The sequence below is a fragment of the Aythya fuligula genome, chromosome 3, assembly GCF_009819795.1.
Source record: "Aythya fuligula isolate bAytFul2 chromosome 3, bAytFul2.pri, whole genome shotgun sequence".
Taxonomy (NCBI): Eukaryota; Metazoa; Chordata; class Aves; order Anseriformes; family Anatidae; genus Aythya; species Aythya fuligula.
In genome coordinates this window covers 28,790,415-28,813,809 of record NC_045561.1, presented here as the reverse complement: position 1 = coordinate 28,813,809, position 23,395 = coordinate 28,790,415, and the positions used below count along the sequence as shown (strand labels likewise).

The 23,395-nt window shown below is 44.6% G+C and overlaps 1 protein-coding gene across 1 annotated transcript in view; it reads right to left on the bottom strand.

Moving 5' to 3' along the window:
- Positions 1 to 2,553: 2,553 nt before the first annotated feature.
- Positions 2,554 to 23,395, bottom strand: part of KIF26B (kinesin family member 26B) — a 263,040-nt gene continuing 242,198 nt past the window's right edge. The window contains exons 11-14 of the mRNA XM_032183779.1: positions 19,617 to 23,052; positions 7,204 to 7,406; positions 5,741 to 5,891; positions 2,554 to 4,778 (exon numbers count right to left, since the gene is read on the bottom strand). Coding sequence (XP_032039670.1) covers positions 4,630 to 4,778; positions 5,741 to 5,891; positions 7,204 to 7,406; positions 19,617 to 23,052 — 3,939 coding nt within the window. The 3' untranslated portion in view covers positions 2,554 to 4,629. The remainder of the gene's footprint in view (positions 4,779 to 5,740; positions 5,892 to 7,203; positions 7,407 to 19,616; positions 23,053 to 23,395) is intronic.

Here is a 23,395-nt window from a genome sequence, read left to right as displayed (position 1 = left end):
CAATAGCTAGCAACATCCAGCCTTGTGTCTCCAAAAACTGCTGGGTGTCAGCAATGCAGAAGCCTATGGGGTAGCAAAACAAGGACCATGATGACAGCGGGATTAAGCAAGACATGTCACCCACCTGTGGATGTGAGAAATACCACCTCTCTGTGCTATTTACTCCCATCATTTACTCCCATCAGCATGCAGTGGTACAACTGCTCTATCTCTGCATCCCTGATGCTGTGTGACCATCCTGCCCATATGAACAGGCACCAGAGGTTCAATAAACCCCCCATTTATTAGAGTATTTGCTTTGGATAGTCATCTGCAACACAAAACTTCAGGTTACAATTTATAAATCTATGAGGACTTGACAGGAAGCTTTATCTCCCATGGAGTTAATCGTCCCAGGCTTCAATTGACGTGACTAGGGTGTACGCATCATGCGTAAGTTCAAATTGTTGTGTTTAACAGCAATGATCGTGAGCTATCTTGCCTTCAATTCGTGACACCCTGAAATACAGAGTAGTTCATCTGGATTACTTTTACAGACTTGAACATTTCAGTAACAGCCTCAACATGGGAACTGCAGCAACTTGGCCTATAGGATGCAGAACAGGGGAATAAAGGACCTTTAAAGGAAGCCTTCAGAAGTCTTTCAAGCCTTTTTCCTGTACTGTGGCATAAGTCAGCTTCATCTTGTTGAGTGACAGGAGAAAGGTTTTACGGGCACTACACGGAAGAGGGAGGGAGTGGGGCTTTTGCCATTTGTGAATAGCTATGCAACCTCTCCAAAATAATATATGTGGGGGGGTATCTCCCTCAGGCTACATACGTATGCATTTGTCTGTATGTATATACTACCCTTCAGTTTTGATGATTGTTGGCTCAAAAAAGCAAAACAAAATCACAAACATTTGTAAAAGGCAATGTTTGTCAAAAAGTACACTTCCTTCAGCTGTCATAAAGTTTGAATTCCACAGTGCAGATAATAGTGGGCTATCTTAAGACAACCATACTATTGAGATAAATGAAAAGAAAAGTATTTTTTAAAGGACCAAGTCTATTTTGATGTGTATTAATCCCAGCATTACTCCAGGTTTTCTGCCTCTATAATTCCCATGTTTAGGGAAAGAAAGAAAAACCTATACATTATCTGCAGTTTTCACTTTTAGCTTGCTTTGTGTCAGAGGAGTATGACGTTGCTCTTTACTAGTAAGTATTTTATGTAGCTGCAAGTTTCAGATGCTGCATGGTGTGATACTGGGAGTCTTGCCAGACCATGGATTGAAGCCTGCGGATGGTCAGTGATAAACCTGTGCGTGGCCTTTAGGCAAAATCAGAGCTGTGTCAGAGTATCAAATAAATGAAGAGCTCATTCTTCAACCGTACAGCTGGCAGCACAATAAATACCAAACAAGTGGCAGGTGACTATTCCTTTTCTTCACTACTGGGTTTACTCGGCTATAACTCGTAACTCTTGATGCTGTTGTGCCTCACCACACAGTTACACACAGTTATACCAACACACGAGATGAGAACAGAGTTGGGATAGCGCTAAGAAAGGACAGCTTGGGTATCGGTTTGCTTGCCTGCCTTCTGCAAAATAGTACCTCTGATTACTCAGATCTGAATGAATTGACAAGAAATCATTCTGAAGCTGATACAAGGCATGAATGGTGGGAGCGAAGCCACATGCAGCTGTGACAAATGCTCCAGGAATTAGGGCTCTCCCACATGCTCTACAAAACGAAGGGACCCAGAGCGCCCAAGCTGGCTGGTGCATGACCCAGGCTTTCTGCCCGCTGCCGATGCTTACAGGGACCAACGGGATGGCTGGACTCAGATCACAGCCAAACTGCCAAGTTTAAGGGTGCACCTGAATTTGGGGTCATAGAACAAGTTCTGTCCCTCGTAGAAATAATATTCAAGCATGTCAAGATGAAAAGTTTTCAGAATTAGGCCCAAACTACCCCATCTGCCCTTGCCTGAAACTTGCCTCTAATGGAAGCTAACGGCTGGTGCGCTCACTGCAGAACCTGACAATAAAGAACCGTGATCCTCTGCTGCATATGCAAACAAAGGTTTAACCTTCAGGCCTAATTGCGTTAACACCGCTGTTTCCTACTGAAGCTGTTCCAGGGAAATGAGATTGATTTCTGAATATGCAAACAATTAAGGATTCCATTCACATCGCTGGTATGTCTTTTGGGTAACGATGCCTTTTAAAAAATACAGGATAAAAGCGGCATTACACTGGTTATTACATTGCTAAAATAATGGGATTTCCTGGATGACTTGCAGAAGTGTATGAGTCTTCTGTAAAATGCTGGCTACTACAGACTAAAAGCAATTTTAATAAGGTCATGATGCTTTTAATTATCTGTTTTGAAGATATTTGAAGTATAATAATATAAACTTTAAAGTAAAAAGCTATTTTAACAGAAAATGTTCCACAGATGTCAAATCTCTGCAAATTTACATTCCCTTTTATGCATTAAGCCACCACAATTCCCAAAATTACAGTATTACAGTGGCAAATTTTGAAATGCACTGACAGAAAAAAAAAGAAAAAAAAAAAAGATTACTATAGATTTTAGTATATGAATACTAATATGTGATAGGAGCTATGTGGCAGAGGGGGTTGGAACTTTAAGGTCCCTTCCAACCTGAGCCATTCTATGAGTGTTAATGGTCATTATAATTAAGTCCTCATAGATAAAATATTTGTAAGGACTGTGATTTTGCTCTTTCACTACCTAATTTTCAGTGTGTCAAATGCATCCTTGGTGTAATCCATTTGGCTTCACAAATAAATTTTGGTCCATCCTGATAAAAAGGGCAAACATACAAGGTACATGGTTTTTTTCAGGTAACCCTTATATAAATCTATCAGTATTTTTGCAGAGTGTTTCCACTGGGAGTTAGTGCTTGGCGTATTGTAAGATGGCATTAATGTGCTGATGCAGGCAAAGGAGGAGCTGCATTTAAGAACAATAAATTCATGAATTGATGCATACTGAGTATGTAAAATGCTGCTCTTATTTTCTCATAAGCAACAGGAAGGTCATGCAAGTGTATGCTAGAAGAATTTTTGTGAATGGGCTTATTTTAATATAAAGAAGAAGAAACCCATACAACAAAACAATTATTTATGCTCATTCGTAATTAAAATGCAAATCTCACACACTTCTTCAAGTAACACAAAGGATGTTCCTTCCCACATACCGTTTATAGATAAAGACGCAAACAAGTACAACATTTGGATATGCACTGAGGCCCAGACCCTCATCCTTTTGATGTCAATGTGAAATTTGTCATTGCTCCAATAAGGGAGGTGTTGATTAGGAAAATGCCACAATCAACATGGTCTTGTGGGAGATGTCCTTGCCCACGGAAAGAGGGTTGGAATGGAATAGAGATAGCACTTCTATAACATGCCTGAAGTGTTATATTCGCTCACTGAGTACTCCTCTTTATTTCCGAACCAGCTGAGCTGAACAGAGCCTGCACTTCTCAGGTATGTCTGTGACTACAGACAGACCAGGCCAGGGACCCAAAGCTGCCAAAACATGTTTTGCAGTTGTGTGTATCAAAAAGAGGCAAAGCTAAATTTTATCAGTTATAGAAAGGAAGACAGAATAAACTGAACTGATATTTTGGACTGATAAGTACAGGAACAATCACCCTAAATGGTAAGTTTCCAGTGAGTTATTAGTCCCAGAAAAGAGGGTTAGGAGCTAGGAGAGCTAGGCCTCCTCATCCATAGCTCTAGCTAGTACAAAGCTAAAATACATGAACAAGAAAACAAGCTATGGGGATTGAAACAAATGGAAAAGATATTAACTTCACCCTAACATCACCTCTTCTCTCTCACATGTTGCAGAATCTATAGGTTGGGAAAATTACTGTGTCCTCTAAGGTGGAAGGTAGTATAAAAGAACACATAAGCAAACCTTGCTTACTGCTAGAAATATTTGTGTTATCTGGAAAAGCTGAATTTCTCTTTGAGTGGCCTTACTCTGGTAACAATAAAAGACAGTTAACATTTATTCATATGTTGTACTGATTAGGAAATATCTCTACAAACACAAGTTACTTAGAAACAGCAAGTCTGAAATAGGAGAAAACACCAAGAGAAAAACAAGCTGTAAATACATTTCAAAAGTGTGTTTGTTTTTTTTTCCTTTTTCTTTTCTTGACTAGCACCATCTGTACACAAGAAAGTATGAACATAAATGTTTGGATAATAAAGATTTGCAAGGCACTTAAACAGTCTTTCTGGATAGGTTTTCTTTTAATGAACCTCTCTGTGGAAGTCCTACAACCACCTTCCCTCCTCCCTCAGCTAACGCAGGGAAAGAAGTCTCTTCTGCCAGCAGTTCTTATTTACAGACATGTCCTTAAAGGTTCCTCAAAGTGCTCTTTTAGGCTAACAGAATCAACATCCTTATATCTCCATTTTTCATGCTTGTCCTGTTTTTTTTTTATACTACTCTTCCGTATAGTAAAGCAAATCTCTCATACACACAGTTGAGACTTGACTCCAACCTTCATCCTCATTCTGTTGTCTTTGGGATGCTATTCGGAAGGGAAAAGGAGGATGGCAGAGATGCCCATTGAAATTCTGTTGAGGTTCGCTCTTTATCTGCGTCTAGAGGTGATGTCAAAACAGGTGATCATCATGAGATGGGCCTTGCAGAAGTTGACACGATTTTCCAAACGTTCAGTCACACATTCCAGGGCCTCCAGGTATTCCAGAGAATCCAGCTCAAATACCTGCTCCAAATCAACTGTAGGAAAGAAAACACACAGGTAGAAAAAGTAGAAAAAACCCAATACTCGTTACTGGGAGAGACAAATCTAATTCAAGCTTTCAAACCCATTGGTACTGTATACAGCATTATCTTTAGCTTCCTATTGCCATTAAAATTTGCCTTTTCTATATAATGGCTATTAAAATAGCTCGTCAGCTTACTGATAGTGAAAAATATTGTTATGATCGCATTGGATGATTTCTTGAGCAATATGCTCTGCCATCCCCTGCAGAGGATACTCCATACTCCATCTTTCCTTCAGCAAAGCCACCAGGACTATTCCTCCAGCAACCGCATGGCTGACTGTGAGGAAAACAGTCGGGGCAAAACACAAGTAGCCTTCAGGTGAACCTTTGCTCCCACAAGGAACTAGAATATCTTTTTCCCTCAAGGTACTGAGGTCCTTCTGCATTTGAATGTAAATGCCCTTTAAGCTCACTAAATTTACACATATATTGTAATGAAGAATGGGCCAAATTCATCCTTCATGTAAGCCCACTAGTGCCAAGGGACAAGTTTGCTTCATGGTGTTATTCTGTGGTAGAAGAGCAGATTTACAAAATTGCTCATATGTCTGAGTGATATGATGCCAAAAAAAAAAATAATCTCATTTTCAGTAGATGTGGACTGAAAAGTGTGAACGTTTATCTACCAATGGCAACATTCACCACTACAATGCTGTACCATTTTAACATTCAGCTCTCAGGCAAAAAGGATTGTTCAGTTCTACTGTCGACATTTAATAAGAATTATAGGGACTAGTTCTAGAAATACAGTCAAGCTAAATCTTGCCTTTAGGTCATATGTCAGTTCATTCTAGTTTACAAACACAGTAGCTCACATCTCATTCTCTGCAAACCTTTCTGCTCCCCTTCCTCCCCACAGTGAAATAAACCAAAGGACACCTATGAGTTCAGGCAATAAAACAATGTCCTTACATTCACTGAGCCATTTATTAGGATCCAGCATCAGGTACTGTTTCGTCACCTCCAGTTCTCTCATTAACCACTCGTATTTGGCCTTGACCTCAGCGATTCTCTGCTGGCGATGCTCCAGGATTTTCAGCTTGGCATTGAAACATATGACTTCCTGCCAACCAGGAAAAATGAGCAGGGAAGGAATAGGTGAAGAGATGAAGAAACACCCAGATCCATTCAGCTAAATGATCTTCCAATCAATAATACTAACAATGAGCCATTTACTCTGCAAGCATACGAATTACCACACGAGATCATCTATCATCTGTTTTATTTTTATTGCTTTTGTTAGATTTTGATGCTTTCCATCAGCGAGCTTTGAAGACTTTGCAATGATAGTTAATAATAAACCATAATAATTAATAACAGACAGCATCTTGAAATCAGATTAATTGTAGCACAACATTTCTGGATTTTGTCACCACAAGTTTAGCTAAGAAACAACTATGCTCTTGGGAGAAGGAGGCAAAGCTTGGTGTATTAAAATACTAAGTATATCTCTATTCTTGGTGCACGAGAAATGCAGTAGTCACATCATTAAATAAGGAAACTGGTAGCAATATCAAATTTAAAACATTCTGAAGCAAAACAAGTATGTTGTTGTGAAAAGTTCTAGCAATTCACAGTCATTAATAACGAAGATGTATTTTCTGTAAAGATAAGGGGCACAGTAACAGCACAGGCTGCAGTGCTGTCCAGAGGCAGCCTGTCTGACCTCACTGGACCTCTGCGTAGTGGCGCCCATCAAGATGTACAGTAAGGAACTCATGGTGAGGGCCGTGCTATCCTTACTGGGGTGGGAGCGGTGCCAGAACCAGAACTAGCCTCCTCCAAACCTGTGTGAGGGTGGAAACACCACCCCAAAAAGTGATGTTTTTCCCCATGTAAAACTGTATCAGACAGCAACATCATTAATAGCCTAACCAAATGATGGGAGTCTATGAGGGAAAAATGCCTTAAAATAATAAAAAAGGCTACATACGTGGTTATTGTAAAACCACCAACTTCAGATCCTCTTCCCAGTCATACCTCTCAAGAACTGACCTGTACAATTCTCTGGCCTACTTTTAAGTTTTGATGGGTGAGGTTGGGAACAGAAATTTTGTTAGTGGGAAGAAATAAGCTATTCTGGAAACAATCTCATCAAAGCACTTGAGGCACCACTGCTGTGTGGACAGACAGACATGAGGAGGTGCTGGAACACAGGAGCCACCAAGACTATTACCAAGGGACAAAAATACAAGGGACCAATGTCTGTTAGCTGCTACTGAAGAAGATGTAACTTGAGTTACAACTGCTCTTAAATGAGATATGGGGTTTTCTGCCAATTGAATTAACCATATATAATATTACACACTGCTGACTGCATGATCTGAATTCCTCCCTCCAAGAGGAGGCAGACAGATTACAGGGGTTGCACTCACCTTGCTGTCCCCTCCTCGTCGCCGCTGGAGTCTCTCCACATCATCTATTTCATAGACTTTGATCTCAAAGGGCTCCCCCAGCCCCCTCTGTCCACTTCGCAGGGGCCCATCCACCCAGCGGACCCCAGGGCTGTTGGCAGGCTTCCTTGCAGGGGAAGAGGTGTCAAGGGATAGAGCTGGAATAAGCCTCCGTCTCTGCGACCCTACAAATGCAGAAATTGCCGTGCTGCGTTAGCACACACAGGTTTGATCCGCAGAGGCCATATGCACCCTAAAGCTTCCAGAGCTTGTGCCTGCTTCCCTTTGCTCAGGTCTTGGTGTATGCAGGTATGTCAGTGAAGGACCAGAGCTGCAGGCTGCAACTGGGCTAGCTTTGCTTTCCTCTCGCTCCACTGGCACTGGCTCCTACAGCCTAAGAACAAGCATTAATTAGCCAGCCTCTCCTTGGACCATCTCAAGGGGAGGTGTGGTCTTGTTTTTTGTTTAATCATAGCACAAAAAAGCTCTTTGATGCCCTAGTTCCATACTGTGCTGGGGCTGAGTGACGGTATGCCCCCCCAGTCCTTTGTAACTGCCCTGTAGAGCGGCTACAGCAGTAAAGCACCAGTGAGGACAAAATACCTGCACGAAGTACGTCCAAGCTTAGTGGATGCCACAGAGCTACATTAGTCTTGCCTCTGTTTAGTACAGCATTTTTCTAAAATGTTTGTCACTTATACTCTTACTCCAGCACTGGTGAAGGGTGAGACAGCAGCAAGAACGACGGACTGGCAGCAGGGTTCGTCACCATGCATGAGTCAGGAGCAGCGCTCACGCACGCCCCTCTGCTTTATAATACCAGCACAGCACATCAAAGCACTGCAATAGCTGAAAATTTACCATGGCTGATAAAGCCTATGCCATATGGAAAGCATCTGCCATGTGAGTTGCCAAGTCAGGGCCTCAGGTAAAGCAGGGGAGAAGAAGTACGTCACTGGCCTGATGGCAGCAGTAGGGAAGTTGAGCATATGGTTTGTTGGGAGAAAGAACAGACACACACAACATAAAAAACAACTGGTTACATTTCCCTGCTCAGTTTAGTACAATCAGAGCGATGGCTGGGTTACAGAAAAAATAAGAGTTTTGTGGCTGACAACTCCTGCCTGTTCTCCCCTGGGAGACAGCAGGAATAGAAGGGATGGGAGAAACCAAAAACAAAAGCCAGAGCCAGAAAGTTTGAATGAAACTATTAACTGGCTCTCTTGGCTGCAGGAACAAAACTGATGCCAGCAGGGAAGGGATGCAGAATGATCATGCAGATTTTATTTTAAAAACAAGATACAATCATTTACAGGAATCTCTAACACTACATTCATTGAAACTTGCTTGCAAATAGCTTCAACATGTCTGCCAACTCTGTGTTTCAATGAAAGCTAAAAAAATAAAATAAAAATCCATTGATTACTTGTTTTTTGGATTTATAAGTAACAACGTATTGGCTGGTTTCATTCATGGGAGTCTATTTTTCTGCAATCTTTGCTGACTTTGCAAACTACCACATTTTGTCCCATTGATTTCCAAGTGCAGCAGTCTTTGCTAGAAACCAGAACACAGCAACCTGCAATTAACCTGTAAATGCTAGCTTTAACATGGAGAAGGGTTGGTCTATCTTGCTGTCCACCTGCAAAAACCTGGTCTACAGAGTTTTTATTCCAATGCATCAGATAACTCTATGCAAGAAAAGGAGAGCAGAGCCAAGCCAGACAGACAGGGAGCTCTACCAGCCCTTTGCACCCGATGGCCTCAGACCTGCCCTGCCCACCCCATGACACACGTCACACTTGTACTTCTAGTCAAGCTGCAGCCCAGCAAACGAGCCCAGGCCAGAACAAATGAAGCCTTTAAATACCAGCAAGCACATTTTTTTTAGACCTTTTGCAACAGCCACTGGAAGTCAATGCCAGCACAGCTAACAATGGCAACAACAACAGATCAACAAACTGTAGTGCTAAGGGTGACTCTCATCCGTGATGTTAGAGAGAGGCAACCAAACGGGGACAGCAGCTGTGTACATGAGGGTAGGTGGGACAGGGTGGCAGACCATTACTGTTTGTTATGTGCAGAGGCAGATCCTGCAAAGGGCTCGGCCCCTCCTGGAAAAAAAGCCCTCTGCTTGGCTGGATGTGAAGGGCTCTGAGTGCACCCCAAGTGTCACTCGAGACCAAAAGGTTTTAGGCACTAACTACTTCTAAAAACAGTTTTTAGGGGGTTTGGCCATGGTCTCTCACAGTAGTAGTCTTCCAAATTTCATCTGACAGCAATTCACCCAGAGAGGGGGATGAATCTGACTCACCTTGCCACAAGAACACCATCAGGCTTTCACTTGGAGCAAAATAAAACAGATGTCACCATGGTGTGAATTACAGGGATGCTGGTAAATGATTTTGCTTTTAGTTCCCTTTTGCATCTATTTTGGCTCAATGAGAAACAGAAGCCTGGGGGCTAGAAGGGGGGTCCAACATGAGGCTAATAGCTTAAATCTTTTGGTGAAGAGGCAGAGGAGTGGCAAGAGACACTAACATACGTCCATCGTGTTTTCCTAGTCAGAGCTCATGTTTGGATAGCCTGTGGGCTATCACAACATAGCAAGGCTGATGGCTCTCAGCGCACCCAGGCAATGCAACAGGGCAGAGCTGCCTGAGGTGGGCACAGCATCACCTGCTGGGGGCCTGGAGAAGCCACCACATCCCCTGAGGGACACAGGGGACACCACACAGGTCTTGCTGCCCCGCTGCAGCTGTATGGCTGCGTGTGAGGCTGAGACAAGGCAGAAGGAGGGAAGTCTGTTTGTCTGAGCCTTGAATACTGACTCAGGATGATTTATCTGAGGTTTAGAGTGCTTTGGGAGAAAGGAAAGACCTGCACGTTGGTAGGGAGGCAAAACTGAATCTATTTTATTCTAAATATGCACTGATTAATAGGCTGCTTATTAGGCCAGGCACAGAAAACGAGGGTGTCTTTGACAGGAGACTCCTGGCACTGACCTCTCCATTTTGTCTCTGCTTTTTCTGGTTTCACATTAACTGGGATCAGGCAGGAGATACAGCCTAAGCAGAGTGTGTCACAAAGCAGCTGACAGCTCGCTCATCCGTATCAACACACAGAGGCAACAACTGAACTGCTCAGATGCACGCAGTTTTCCATTTTCACAGAAAATACCTATCTGAAGTCACATATTTATTGCTAGCATGTGATGGAGTTAGGAAGCCCTATATTTTGGCTGGGTAATAAATAAAATGCTCCGTAGGAACTGCAGCATACCACTCCCTCCCTTTACCTGCAGGAAGGCAGGGTACATTTTTCACTTAGCTTGAAGTCAGAGCTTCAGAACAAACCCACAACTCAGAACAAACCCTCCTGAGCCTAGCTTGAGCATGAATAACCACACTATGAAATAGCCCTGAAAACCCACAGATTACAAGATCTGGTTTAGCAACAGATCAGTTGCTCTACGGGGAGCTATTGATTAAGGTTCGGCAGGTTCAGCCCTGCCAGTGATGGACCAGGATAAAATTAAGCTAAAAGGAGCAACACAGCAGTGAAGGTGTGCAGTGTGAAAGCAGATCTGACTCAAGGGTGGCACTGAAGCTACTGCAGCAGATATAAGTCCGGAGAAGCCTTCATCTTTAAGGTATTAGAAACAGACCAAGCTAGCTAGGTAGGTATGTAAGGGTAACTTCAAGGATAAGACTCGCTGACCTCTGCAAAACTACCCAACTCCATATGGATATGTGCTCATAAAAGCATGTGTTGACTGGGGCAGAAACCCTAGAGGTCTGGTTTTGCTTAAATACTGTATAGCTTGCAGCATTCCCTTTCTATTGCTTTCCAAGCACACATTCCAGCCTGAGCATCTTTTCTGTGGAAAAGGTAAAAGCACAAAGTACAATTGCAAAATCTCCACGAAAAGAAGCATGATGTGTATCTCTTCAAAGCAGGATGCGGCTGAATGGGATGTTAAACAACTGCTGTCCTAGAAATTTCAAGATGTTTCAAGCAGAAGATGAAACTGTAATTTGATATATCATAATTCCATAAGTTTATAGTGTGTGCTTAAAGGCAGGATGTAGAGCCAAAGCTATTCCCTACTGCACTAAATGCTGTGGGAGGTAAAACTGCCTTTGTGTGCAGAACCTGTTGTTCAGCATTTTGCTTTTTTCTCACTATGCAGTCCATTCAAACTGAAAGCGATTACAAAAAATAAAAATAAAAAACTAATCCTGGCTAAGTAGAGCAGTACCCCTAAGCTCACCCCATTCTTTCTGTGGCTTCACTTCTAAGAAATACTGTCCAGTAGTGATAGCATCAACCTCCAACGTAGCATCAAACTGTCTGCTTACTGGCAAAGATTACTTGTCCTGTTCCCCTGCTGCTCTTCACTGTCTGACAAGGGGGCTCCTGCTTTGTTCGAGTTGAAGATGCAATGCTGACTTCTCCTCTCTTCCCCATTTCCTACAGGATCTGCCCTGCTGGGCAATTATCCGTGACTGAACCAATTCCTCACCATTCCTTTGACCTCCCTCCTCCTAGTTTATTTTACAGTGCCCTTTCCTCAGTGCAGAGCACAGCCATCACTCCTCCTTGGATTTTCATGCAGTATGTGCAGTGCTAAGCTCCCCTCCCGGTTTCTCAAGACGTTGCCAATGCTTTCCCGTGGAAAAGCCTTCTGATGGTGAGGAGAATTCATCAGAAGTATTTAGGGTGCACAACTTGAGGTCGGTGCTCCAAACACCAAAAAATACTCAGATGGCATAGGAAGGACCATGCCACAACTGAAAACCTGGAGCAGGAAACACTGATGTGATTTGTCATTCAGAAGAAAAATCTTCCATGCCCATCTCACTGCAAAATAATTCAGGCCATATTCTGTGTCGGCTTAAATGCATTGTGAATCAGTAAGAAGTAAAAGGACACCTGAGGCTAGAAATAACTGCTTGCTGTACACAGGAATACAGCAATCCTTGTTTATTATTTTCCATCCATACCTATACAAGACATGTTGCTTCTATACTGGTATGAGGAATATGCTGAGGTACAGCCTACACCTAATTTTTTTCTACCCCTCCCATTCATTTCTTACCCATGCTTCCCAAGTTAGTGTCTCACTTTATAAGGAGCCTTTCAGGGCAGTTTAGAGCTGGTGAATGAGCACTGCTGACACCAGCCCTGAGGAAGCAGCCCTCCTGCAGCGTGGCAGGCTGACAGGGAATCTGAGAGACGCTCCAGGGAAGATGCTCCAACACATTACAGGGGATGCGTTTTCAGCACCCACGATCTCTAGCAAAAACCAACCGGAGTCTCTTCTAAATCTTCATCTCCCTTTGGTCCAGATTGTGGTTTAAAATGGATTTGTCAGCATTGGGGTGTTATTTAAGGAGCCAGTTACTGTTATGGCAGTACTGCACTGAATAGCTGCACTTGTGGCTTGGCCAGCAAAGGCAGAGATGGAGGAAGGGGCTCTACAGCCAGAGCATTAGCTCCCGATGGGACAGTGGTAGAGGCATTCCTGTGAGCTAATTCTGTGGCAGTGCAAGGAGCAGGTTTTATTTATACCCGGCCTAATGGTGTACGACTCAGTCATGCATGTTACATGGAGCCTTCACTGCGCACAATAGCCTGCTGCCACTTCCTCTATTAAATCATTCCTATGTTCATGTGGCTGAAAGCTCAGTGCTGGCATGCAGTAGTCAAGCGTGTAAAAAATGATTACTCTGATCCCTTTCAACACAGATTTGCTGCATGAAATGGCCTGGCTTTGACCTGGGAAAATCAATGCTGTTGTTTTAATGAACAAAAAAAAAAAAATTAAAATTGGAGCTGAAGCCCACACTGCCCCTCCTTCTGCTCCACCCCCCAGGGCCATCCAGCCAGCAGTCACACTCATAAACGGGTCACCTGCACACAGACAGTGTCTTGCTGTATAATGCTAAACATCCTTTGTCATGCTAAAGGAATAATGCAGGATATCAATTAGCTACCATCAGTTGTGAGCAAGTTAACGTAGAAATGCTGGAGATGCCCTAGGCTTTGTGATACAAAGGGCAATTTTCAGCTCCCCACAGTGCCTTAGGCAGTCTAAACATGAACTAAATTCCTTTTCACTTGGATTCAACAAGAAAAGCTCAGACTCTTTTTGTTGGTGTTTTGTTTCAGCATTATCATTTTGGCCACGTTTCAAAACGTGTTGCTTTGTAATATTGGTTGGAGATGGACTTTCATAATTTACAGCCCACAGATTCAGCCTCTGGCTTTTTCTGCTGCTTTCGTAGGCTGAGCTAAATGCTTTCAGAGGTACAATGTGTATGAATATGGAGTTTTCAGGGCTTTCCAGGAACCCTGAAATCTCCATTTTTAAAACCATCCCAGCTGTGAAATCTGGAGTACGGAGGTAAGAACAAAACAGGTACTCTAAATGTAGATAATTATTGTCATGTCTTAATGGTCTCTCTTTTTATGAAAGCACTTAAAATCACGTAGCAATTTGCTCTACTTAGGTGGTGAAACAGTACTGAGAAAGAGCCGTAAGAAGTCATGAAACTTTACTGCAAAAGCATTAAAATGCTGCAGCAAGAAACTTTAATTATCTATAGGCAGACAGGTTCCCCGTGCAAAGATGATTAAAATGTGGGCACACACACATATACATACACAGGCAAATGCTATCCTAGACTGGTAGGAGCAGGGTCTTGCAAATGCTGGGAAATACAACTGCAGACCTAGGCATAGGTTTAAATCAGGAAGTCAGCATTTGGAAACCTTGGCTTTTCCTCAGTCTTGTTGAGACTTGGCTTTACTACCAATAGTATCCCTTAGTTTTTTGTTTTCCAATGTTCTGTGATAGCCCATGTTCAGGAAGGCTGAAAGACAGGCATCCCAGCTTGGCAGAGCACTGCAAGCAATGATGCATGACAGCCCTTAGACCTATCTGTATGTCACGTGGGCTGGGGGCTCCCTCAGGCACCCAAGCCCATTCCCAAAACGAACAGGAAAGCAAACAGCCTCAGGAACATCTCTGCAATTTCCATGGGAAGCCCCGTCTTGTAACAAATTGTCTTAGAGCCCCTCTCATTTTGCTGTCCCAGGGGAAGTCTCCTCACAGACCTGGCAGTCCTGAATCATCTGCAGGAAGAGAGGCAAAAGGCAGGCACAAGGCATTCATGTGCATCACATGGGAATGCAAACAGGGCCTGCTTGCCTTTGCTGGGTAAACCTCATTAGAGGCTGGGCTCTCACTTTGCTGCTATCTCAGAGCTGAGGGGATCACGCATTTGGAAACAAGCAGTAAAGCTGTGCGACTGAAATCACCCAGTCCTGTTTTGCATTGAGAGTTGTTTTAGAGTAAAGGCCACGTACACCCAAACTGAACTGGGGAAAAGATGCTAACAAGGCAGAAGAGCAACAAGCAGCTACGTAACACTTCTGATCTAAGGATCCTGCTCTGCTACTTCTTCCACAAGGCCACTATCCAGTTTTGTGAGCTGGTAAGCAGGGAACACGGACACTACATGAGCTGCCCAAGGTGACAGAGTGAACCAGCAGCACCCCTGAGAACACAACACAGACGGTGCAAGTCCTAATCTGCCACCCTGCCAGCCCCCCTCTTGTCCCTGTTGTGTTCCCAGGATACAAATATGGCTTGGTTAAAATGGAGGTAAGCCTGAATGCATTTCCTCATGACACAACGGAGTCTGTACTATAAAAGCACCCTTGTCATTGTCTTTCCGTGGACCAGCACTGGGCCATTGCACTTGAAACTTCCAAGGTATTAAAAAATAATATGTAATTGGGGCTGGTGATGACGATGCCCTAAAACTTCAGCGCCCCACTTGAGACGGTATTGCCTCCCTGAGAGAGAGGAGGGTGGAGTGAGAGCCAGGAAAATGGTTGAGATGCCAATTGTTTCCTGCAGGGAAAAGGCTAAGGGAGTGAGTGAAGAAAATTGGAGCGAACACAGCTGCACAGATGCTTGAGGGTGGGTGGAGAGGGAGGGAGGGGCTGCCACAAAAATAAAACAGCAGATAAAACCCTCCTCTCTGCTGCTCAGTTAAGGGCAGGGGAGGATGTGGGCCAAGTCAGCTGGGGGTCAAGGTCAGAAGTCAAGGGTGCCTACAATTTAATCCTGGATCTGGCTCCCACTTAGCTGTAAGCATTGGGTAAGTCAGTAAAACTCCCTGCACCTGTAAAATGGGGTCTGGAGTAATACTTGCACCACAAGGTGGATTAAAGGGAAGCTTTGAAATGTACAGCTGTATACCAGGGCCAAATAGCTGCTTCTGTGATAAGCAGTCACTTTGGGGTAATGTATGCTGATGTGGTATTATAGGACCAGTGCTAATTGCTGGAAAGATGGAAGTGTTCATTAAACCGATAGGTTACTACAGGGAGGAGGCTTACATGGCTCATGATGTAAATAGGTATCAGAATATAATGGGCAAACTATTTATTTATTTTGTTCACACTGTACTGGGCAGTTTGTGAACTGTACATACCTATGTAGAGACTAAAATTTAACCTAAGGCTAAAACTGAAGGATATCAGCTAGCTTTATCTTTCCAAAGCTGTCAATGTAGGTCTGATGCTTCATGTATGACAACCAGTGCAGAAGCACCTACACATACAAATAATGCACTTAAGAGCACTGAAAGACGAGATCTTAATCTCAAGGAAAAAATGATGTCTTTCCAATGTGTCAGGACTTCAAAAGTAATTGTGAGATCTGACAGCGCTGCTGGTGATTCTCCTAAAGACTCTTTATAGCTCCTCTTAAAGGGGCCTTGGGCTGATTCATGTTGATCGTGTCTGACAGCTAGCATTTCTGCTAATAATAATCATAAATAAAGTGGACAAGGTTGCCTGACCCGAAATGAGCATATCTACAGTGCCATATCCATTACAGCACAGTGGATCTGTGACCGCAAATCAGGAAAGGTCCAATGCTCTTGACACTATGTATTAAAATAATATCCGTCTTCTAAGAGCTCAGAACCTTTGTATGCTATCTTTTTCATTAAAAAGTTTTCCTTAAGAGAGATCATTAAGGTGAGAGCAGACCTATAGATAGGAAATACTACAGAGGATGAAAGACTGCAGATCTTTGCATATTTTTTTGTTTATTATGCAGTAAAAATATGTTTGTGAACAACTATATTCTCCCTTATATCTCAGGTCCTCCTTCATGTTCTCCTACATTGAAGTCATAATCCTGGTTTTATGCCATCATAAATCTGCTGACATGTGAAAAATTATACTATTATCAAACACATCAAAACAGAATTATTACTTCCCTGCTGCAGGACCAAATGCAAACAGAAGCTGGGTTATAAGAAAGTGAAACCTTAATAATTTCTGGGTGCTGGTTTGCTGCTAAAGATATGGAAGGCAGGAAAGACTTTTTTTTTTTTCTTAATTGCTTTAAAATATTGGTTGCAGTTGCATACAAACACAAATACAACTAATTCTAAACAATACAGGAATTACTTGCAGATACAGGGAATCATTCTCAAAACTAAAGTATCAAAAATAACATTAATTCACATGATCTCTCCGTGTCAGGTAACAGACTGAGTTAAGAGAAGCTTTGCAAAGTACTTTGAGGGATGTCAATGTGGCACACCATGCGGAGCCTACCAGGGCAGGTGTCTTGCAGGGATGCTGGCCCTGCACCTAACACCCTTCACTCCTGACATTCCGATCTAGCAATGGTAGGCACCCACACCATTGCTGAATAGGGAGACAGGAACAAAACTAAAAAGAAATTTGACTAAAGACATGAATTTTTCATCCAGAGACAGAGCTGTATTTGGAGAAAAAGGTCATATTTCACTCAGCAGTAAAGAAAGAGTGGCAAAGCTGACTCTCCGTGTTCCCTGGTAAGGAAAGCTTCCTGCTCATCCCATCACTCACTGTCTTTGCATATCTGTACTGCATGACAAACCACTATTACAGCTCTGACAGCTAGGATCGAAGTTGGCTAGATTCAAGAGAGAGGGATGGACTCTGGTGTCTGCTAAGGTTGAATCTACACTGCAGTTTTCTCCGCTCCCTCACCTGCACAGCTGCCTGTTTTCACAGAAATTGTTAAAGTTCTGCCTCTATTACTGGGTCAAATTTTGTTGAAATTGTCCAGCTGTGTCAGAAGTAACTGGAAGGTATTATAGGCTGTCACAAGAGGAGGATTGTCTAAGCTTTACTTCTAAGCTAAAAAAAGGAATGGTGACCTTTACAGAGCCACTTGTCTACTGCAGATGGACATCTCTCAAGAATGCTTACTGCGTGCCTGTCATTATATCATTGCCAAGGCAATTAGAAATCAAGAGGCTCAGCTTTTGCTACAGAATTAAAAAAAAAAAAAAAAGGCAAATGTCCTGTGGAAAAACTCCATATCGTATGGGCAACTTCTCTGTAACATACAATCTAGTTAGCATTACAATCCCAAAAATCAAAGACTCACAGAATGGTTTGGGTTGGAAGGGACCTTAAATATCACCTGGTTCCACTCCCCTGCCATGGGCAGGGACACTTCCCAGCACACCAGGTTGCCCAAAGCCCCATCCAGCCTGGCCTTGAGCACCTCCAGGGATGGGGCATCCACAGCTTCTCTGGGCAGCCTGTTCCAGGGCCTCACCACCCTCTGAGTGAAGAATTTCATCCTGATGTCTAATCGAAACCCACCCTCTTTTAGATTAAAGCCATTACTCCTTGCCATAACACTACACTCCCTTAAAGAGTCCCTCCCCAGCTTTCCTGTATGCCCTCAATGCAATCTGTGTAGTCAGCTTTGGATTCCTTTTCCACAACATACAAAATCATCCTTCTTTTTCTTGCACATTACCATTAAAAAGTACATATTTGAAAGGGGCCATTAGAGGACCAGCTCCTCAGAAAGAGGAAAATCAATTCATTGCCATATATGCTGAAAGGATAGAAGAGAGTCTTTCTCATAGGATGCAAAGTTAGCATCAGAAAGATTATTTCATCACTTGGCCCTTGCTTGCACAATGAACAGCTATCACTTTCAGACGTATTCTCTGAACAGGTAAAATCAGCCATGCACTTATGGATATGGTTTTAATAGTGGTATCTATTGTGTTCACATCTGTGCTGCACATGTTCTTCCTGCTACTGCAGTCAAAAGCATGAGGGAAGAGAGGGTAATGCATCACTCAGTTCATTCACTCTAAATGAATCCCAGAGGCAAGTAACCCAGCAAGTGGAAAGGCTGGTGAATTAGGAACTATATGAGAATAACACGTTTTGCACAGCCAGAGCTACTGCAGGGTAGGTAGCCACTGATATTACAAATACTTGTACATACCCATTCCAATGTCAACATGCTTATTTAAAAAAAGAAACTAGGCATGGCTTACACTTCAGGCTGGGAAAGCAGCACACACGAAAAAGGTGAGGTGTCCAGCTGATGGATGCTCCTCATCCCCTCCCTGCAAACCTCTGAAATTCTAATATTCTGGTGAGAAGATGTACCAGCTGCAACGGCAGAGACTCCTGGCATGGCCCAGGAGGCTCTTGCTTTCTCATTAAAAAGCGCTGATGCAGCATGAAAGCTACTGGGGATTATGGCTGAACAAAGGCGAAGTCCTTCTGATCCGCTCTGTGATGACTAAAGAGCTCTCAGATTTGTAAGGACTTCAGTGAAGTAATTCCCACATTTATAATGTTATTAATATAATTTATTATTTATTAATAAAAAAATACTTGGAAGTGAAGGGCTCACAACTAAAAAGTTAAAAAACAAGAGACTCAGAGGCAGGATATGATCTTACAAGGGGCATGGCCACAGCTTTGTTCCGCCTTCTAATATGGGTGGGAAGAAGGAGCTCAGTTTCAGCTGCAGGGCATCTTGTACCCTTTGGGCATCCAGATGGATTGAGGAGCTAAAGTGAGCTCACAACAGATACTGCTCTTGAGCAAGACTGTGGTCTTGTGCCGCTGTAACACACACATACCAAGAGGTTAGTCTGTGCCCAAAGCGCTTAAGAGTAACAATTACATTTCACTGCCTCATGAAGGCATCTTTTTGGAATCAAATCAGAAGAATATTTGTACAAATAAATACTTGAATGCAGTGGCCACTGGCAACATGAAACAGCTTTAGGGATATGTGCTCTGTTAATGTGAAATAAACCTAAGTGAAAAGGGGGAGGGGGAGACTCCACTGCATAGGCAATGCAAACATACAGACTTGGGCACAGTGCAAAATGAAGAAGCTCAGAGCCTGGGACACTTAACCTGGCATGGCTTCTCTGCTACTAGATACGGCTGGCACTGAACTAGCTCATCTTCAGGGTTGGCCTCCCCACTGTGATCTAGTTAGCTGGTTTGGTCTGTGTCCCTCTTTCACATCACCGCAAACTTACCCGCATTTGAGCGTTTCTTTGGATTTTTGAGACTTCGGCACCTGCCGCTGGCAGAGCTGCTGTTCTCGCTCATGGAGTCTTGTGCAGAGGAGGCGCTGCCCGTCGCCTCGCTGTCCCTCATCATGCTCTCATAGCCGCTGCTGCCCCCGCTGTGGTAGAACAGGGCCGTCTTCCCCATGGCGGGGGGCAGCTCCCCGCTCAGGACGCTGCTGTTATCGCTCCCATGACCACTGCTACAGCGGTGAGGTTTCCTGGGAGGGGTGATCTTGCTGTAAGGGGATGGCAGCATGTGAACGGCTGGCTTCTCCTCTCCGTGAAGGCCCCCACGCTCCTCTGCCTCCGAGTTTCCCCGCAGCTGCAAACCTCTGGAGCCAGCGCTGCCTTGGAGCAGCTCTGAAATCCGCCCATTGACAGCCCGAAGTGGCAATTTGGAAGCCAGGCTGGAGCCTCGGTTTCTGCTGAGGGACTGTGTTGACCAGGACATATTCTTCCCACTTGGAGGCAAACTGGAGCTCTGCCCGACGGACTGAGGCAGAGACTTGGTTGAAAAGCTGAGTGTTTTGGTGGCAGAGGCAGACAGGCTTCGGGCCTTGGGGCTTGCCAACAGGAGCTTGCTGACAGCAGAGATCTTTGACTGGCCGGCTTTTGGGGAGGCCCCTGCAGACTGCGAGAGCCCCGAGTTGGTTGGTGAGGACATGACACTGCGGCTGACGCTCCTTCCAGCCCTCGGCATGGTGGTGTCTTTGCCAGGGTTCATTTTGGAGCTCACGGAGGACAGGCTTTCTGCTCTTTCCAGTGAGAGACACTCATAGTGGCTTCCTGTGGACCTTCCAAGGGAGTTGGTCCTGCTGGCGAGCTGCTCCAGCTTGGCACTGAACAGCTTGCTGCTGCTGTTGTTGCTGCTGCTGTCAATGCCAGGGCCCTTGGGTTTGGCATTCAGCTCCTCGGGGAAGCTGGCCAGGAAGGGCCCAGGCTGGCTGGAGGGACTGCTGGTGGTGCTGCTGGCTGCGCTGTGCTGGGGGCTGGCTCTGTTCTTCTGATCCAAGCTTGACTTTCTCACCGGTGGCAGAGGAGGGGTCCCTTTGGGGCGAGTGAGGACACAGTGTTTGGGAGAGGCCATTTTTTTGTCTAGGCTAGCCTTAGAAAGCTGAGGGTGGGCAGGAGAGCTGGCTACACTGCTGTCGGTGACCATAGGCTGGAGGTGACTGTCAGGTTCCTCCAGCTTGCCTGCTTTTGGGAGCCCTCGAGGGAGGCTGCGGCTCTTCAGGCCATCAATGGAATGAACGGGGCTTTGGGTTGCAGAGCCTGATGCTGCCATCTCACACCCATCCACAATCCTCTTCAGACTGTCAGATCCTGGGGAGACAGAGGCGTCCCCACCACTGCTGCTGCTAAACCGATCTGCTGAGGACTGCTTTGTGCCATGCTCAGGCTTGGCTGGAACTGTGGCCATGTCAGGCCTTGGCCCATCAATGCTCCCAGAGCTGTCCTTTTTAACATCTTCTTCTCTCTTCAGCCAAGGATCTTCAAATTTGATATCCTTCTTAGCACTGGATTCTTTCCCCTCATGGGAATGGGCAGCCTTTGGGTCTGCAGTTACTGCTGATACAGCGTCATCAGTGTCTTGTGCTTTGAAGGGATTAACGGCAATACATGGATAAACAGTAATGTTTGTCTTCATTGGGATGTAGCCCTCACAGCTACTGAGGCTTGCAGTGTTTTTAATTGTGACAGTAGTTTTCCCTAGAGCTGATATTTTACAGCCTTTGATGGGTGGCACTTTGCCGAAAGCTTCCTCCCCCATTTCTGACAGTATGAGCATGTTGTCTGTCACTGGCTTCTGTTTGTCACCTACACAGATCATGCTGGCACTTTGTATGGTGCTTGCAAACTCAGAAACAGGGGGTTCTGCCATTGCTTCTCCATGCCCATAGCATGCCTGGGCAATGAAACTGTGGCATGACTGTTCGCCATCACTCCCTGTGCTCATTTCACTCAACCACGAGCTGATAGATGAGCGCCTGCTGCCATCATCCTGGGATTTGTCATCCAGGCCCAACTTTGGAAGTGGCAGGAACTGTGTGATGCTGACTTCAGACACAGGAGCTGCACTGGAGTAACATTCGAGATCTTCAGATATGCTGCTGATGATACTGACTGGCCTAGACCCAGAGGCCAACGCCTGCACGGAGCAGTCACTGTTAAAACTGATGATGCTGGTTGGGCGCCCGTTGTCCAGGACCCCGCTAATGGTCAGTTCTTCTACGAGGGTGAACACCAGCTCGTCCTCTCCATTCAGTTCCAATGGCTGCTGCACAGTCACCATGGTGGTGCTCAGTATCTCCTTCTTGGATTCAGGAGAAATGCTTTGTTGCTGATCTTCATCGAGGATGGTCTCTTCAAAATCCCCACTGCTGGAAGACACCGACTTCTTCATGATCTGAGGGCTCATTCCTACAGGTGGGGTCCGGATTTCTGGCTGTAATGAAGATTCACTAGATGTCACCCCAGTGTCCTTACTCAGAGGAGCTGGTGGGGGAGTGGTGCTGGGCAGGACTCCTTTCTGTGTATAGACCTTGCACCTCTGGGAAGGAGAAGTTGGTGGTTTGTACTCAGAGGTTTTGGAGAGGCTTGCAATGCCAAGCCGAGGAGAACCCATTGGCCTAGGTTTGCCTTCCACAAATCCACAGGTGTTGAGACCTTCTCTACTGCTCTGCAAGCTGGTGCTGTGTGCTAACTGGCAAGAGCTCAGCTCTTTACTAGAGCTCCCTGTTACACTCCTGGGAGAAGAAGGAGTTGAAACATTAGTAAGAGCTCCAGAAGGAATGGGGGAGTGATTTCTTTTAGTTTTGCTGGGTGTTGCATTTATATTTTCCTTGGCTTCTCTATCAGGATGCTGACATTCTGGCTTTGTATCTTCCTTATCTGACTCTGGTAAGTGGCTAAGCTCTGCCAGTTGGCTTGAGACAGAGCACTTAGACATCTGGTCTGAGCTAAATTGAGCAGGCATCTCTTCAAAGGGAAATTTGTCGGTTTCTTCACTGCCATCTATGCAATCCAGCCTCTCCTGGAGCTCTGCAAAGGTGTTGCACTTCAGGCAATCTCTTTCAGATGTGCTGGGCCCTGATTCACTACCTTCCTCCAGCCTTCCCTCATTTTTGGTCTTTTGCAGTGCAGGAACTATGGGAACAAAGTCAGGGGGACCCTCATTATCTGTCAGTTCCTTATCAGAAAGGGCAGTGCCATTGGGGCCGACATAAATCACTGTGTCACAGGACTGCTCGCTGCTGGACGAATAATCAGGATCACTTGACAAATGCAAAATAGGGAAGTCTGGGTCAACGGTGTTTCTGGAATGGAAAGGTCTCAGCTGGGTTGGCCGCCGCATCCTGCCCTCCTCACAGGAGCTCTCTCCTCCAGAAGAACTTGATGTGTACTGCAACATCAGAGAGACAGCAACCATGACATTTAAGTACTGCAAGCACTTCCTTACACAAAGCACACACACAAAAAAGTCAGTCGCATCTAAACAGGGAAATCTCTAATGAAGCCTCTGAAGCCTCCTATATTCAGTCTTATAGCAAACACACGGCAGCGTTCAACAGAGAACACAGTGCCCCAGCTCTAAATGTCCCATTTTAAGAGTCATGAGATTTCAAAAATAAAAAGCACTGAATAAATTAATCAGTATCCCTTTTCTAATTTAGCCCAACCAAAGAAATCAGGTATTTGCCAAAGGCTTTCCTGATTTTGTGTGTCTGAAGAGGAACAAGAAAACT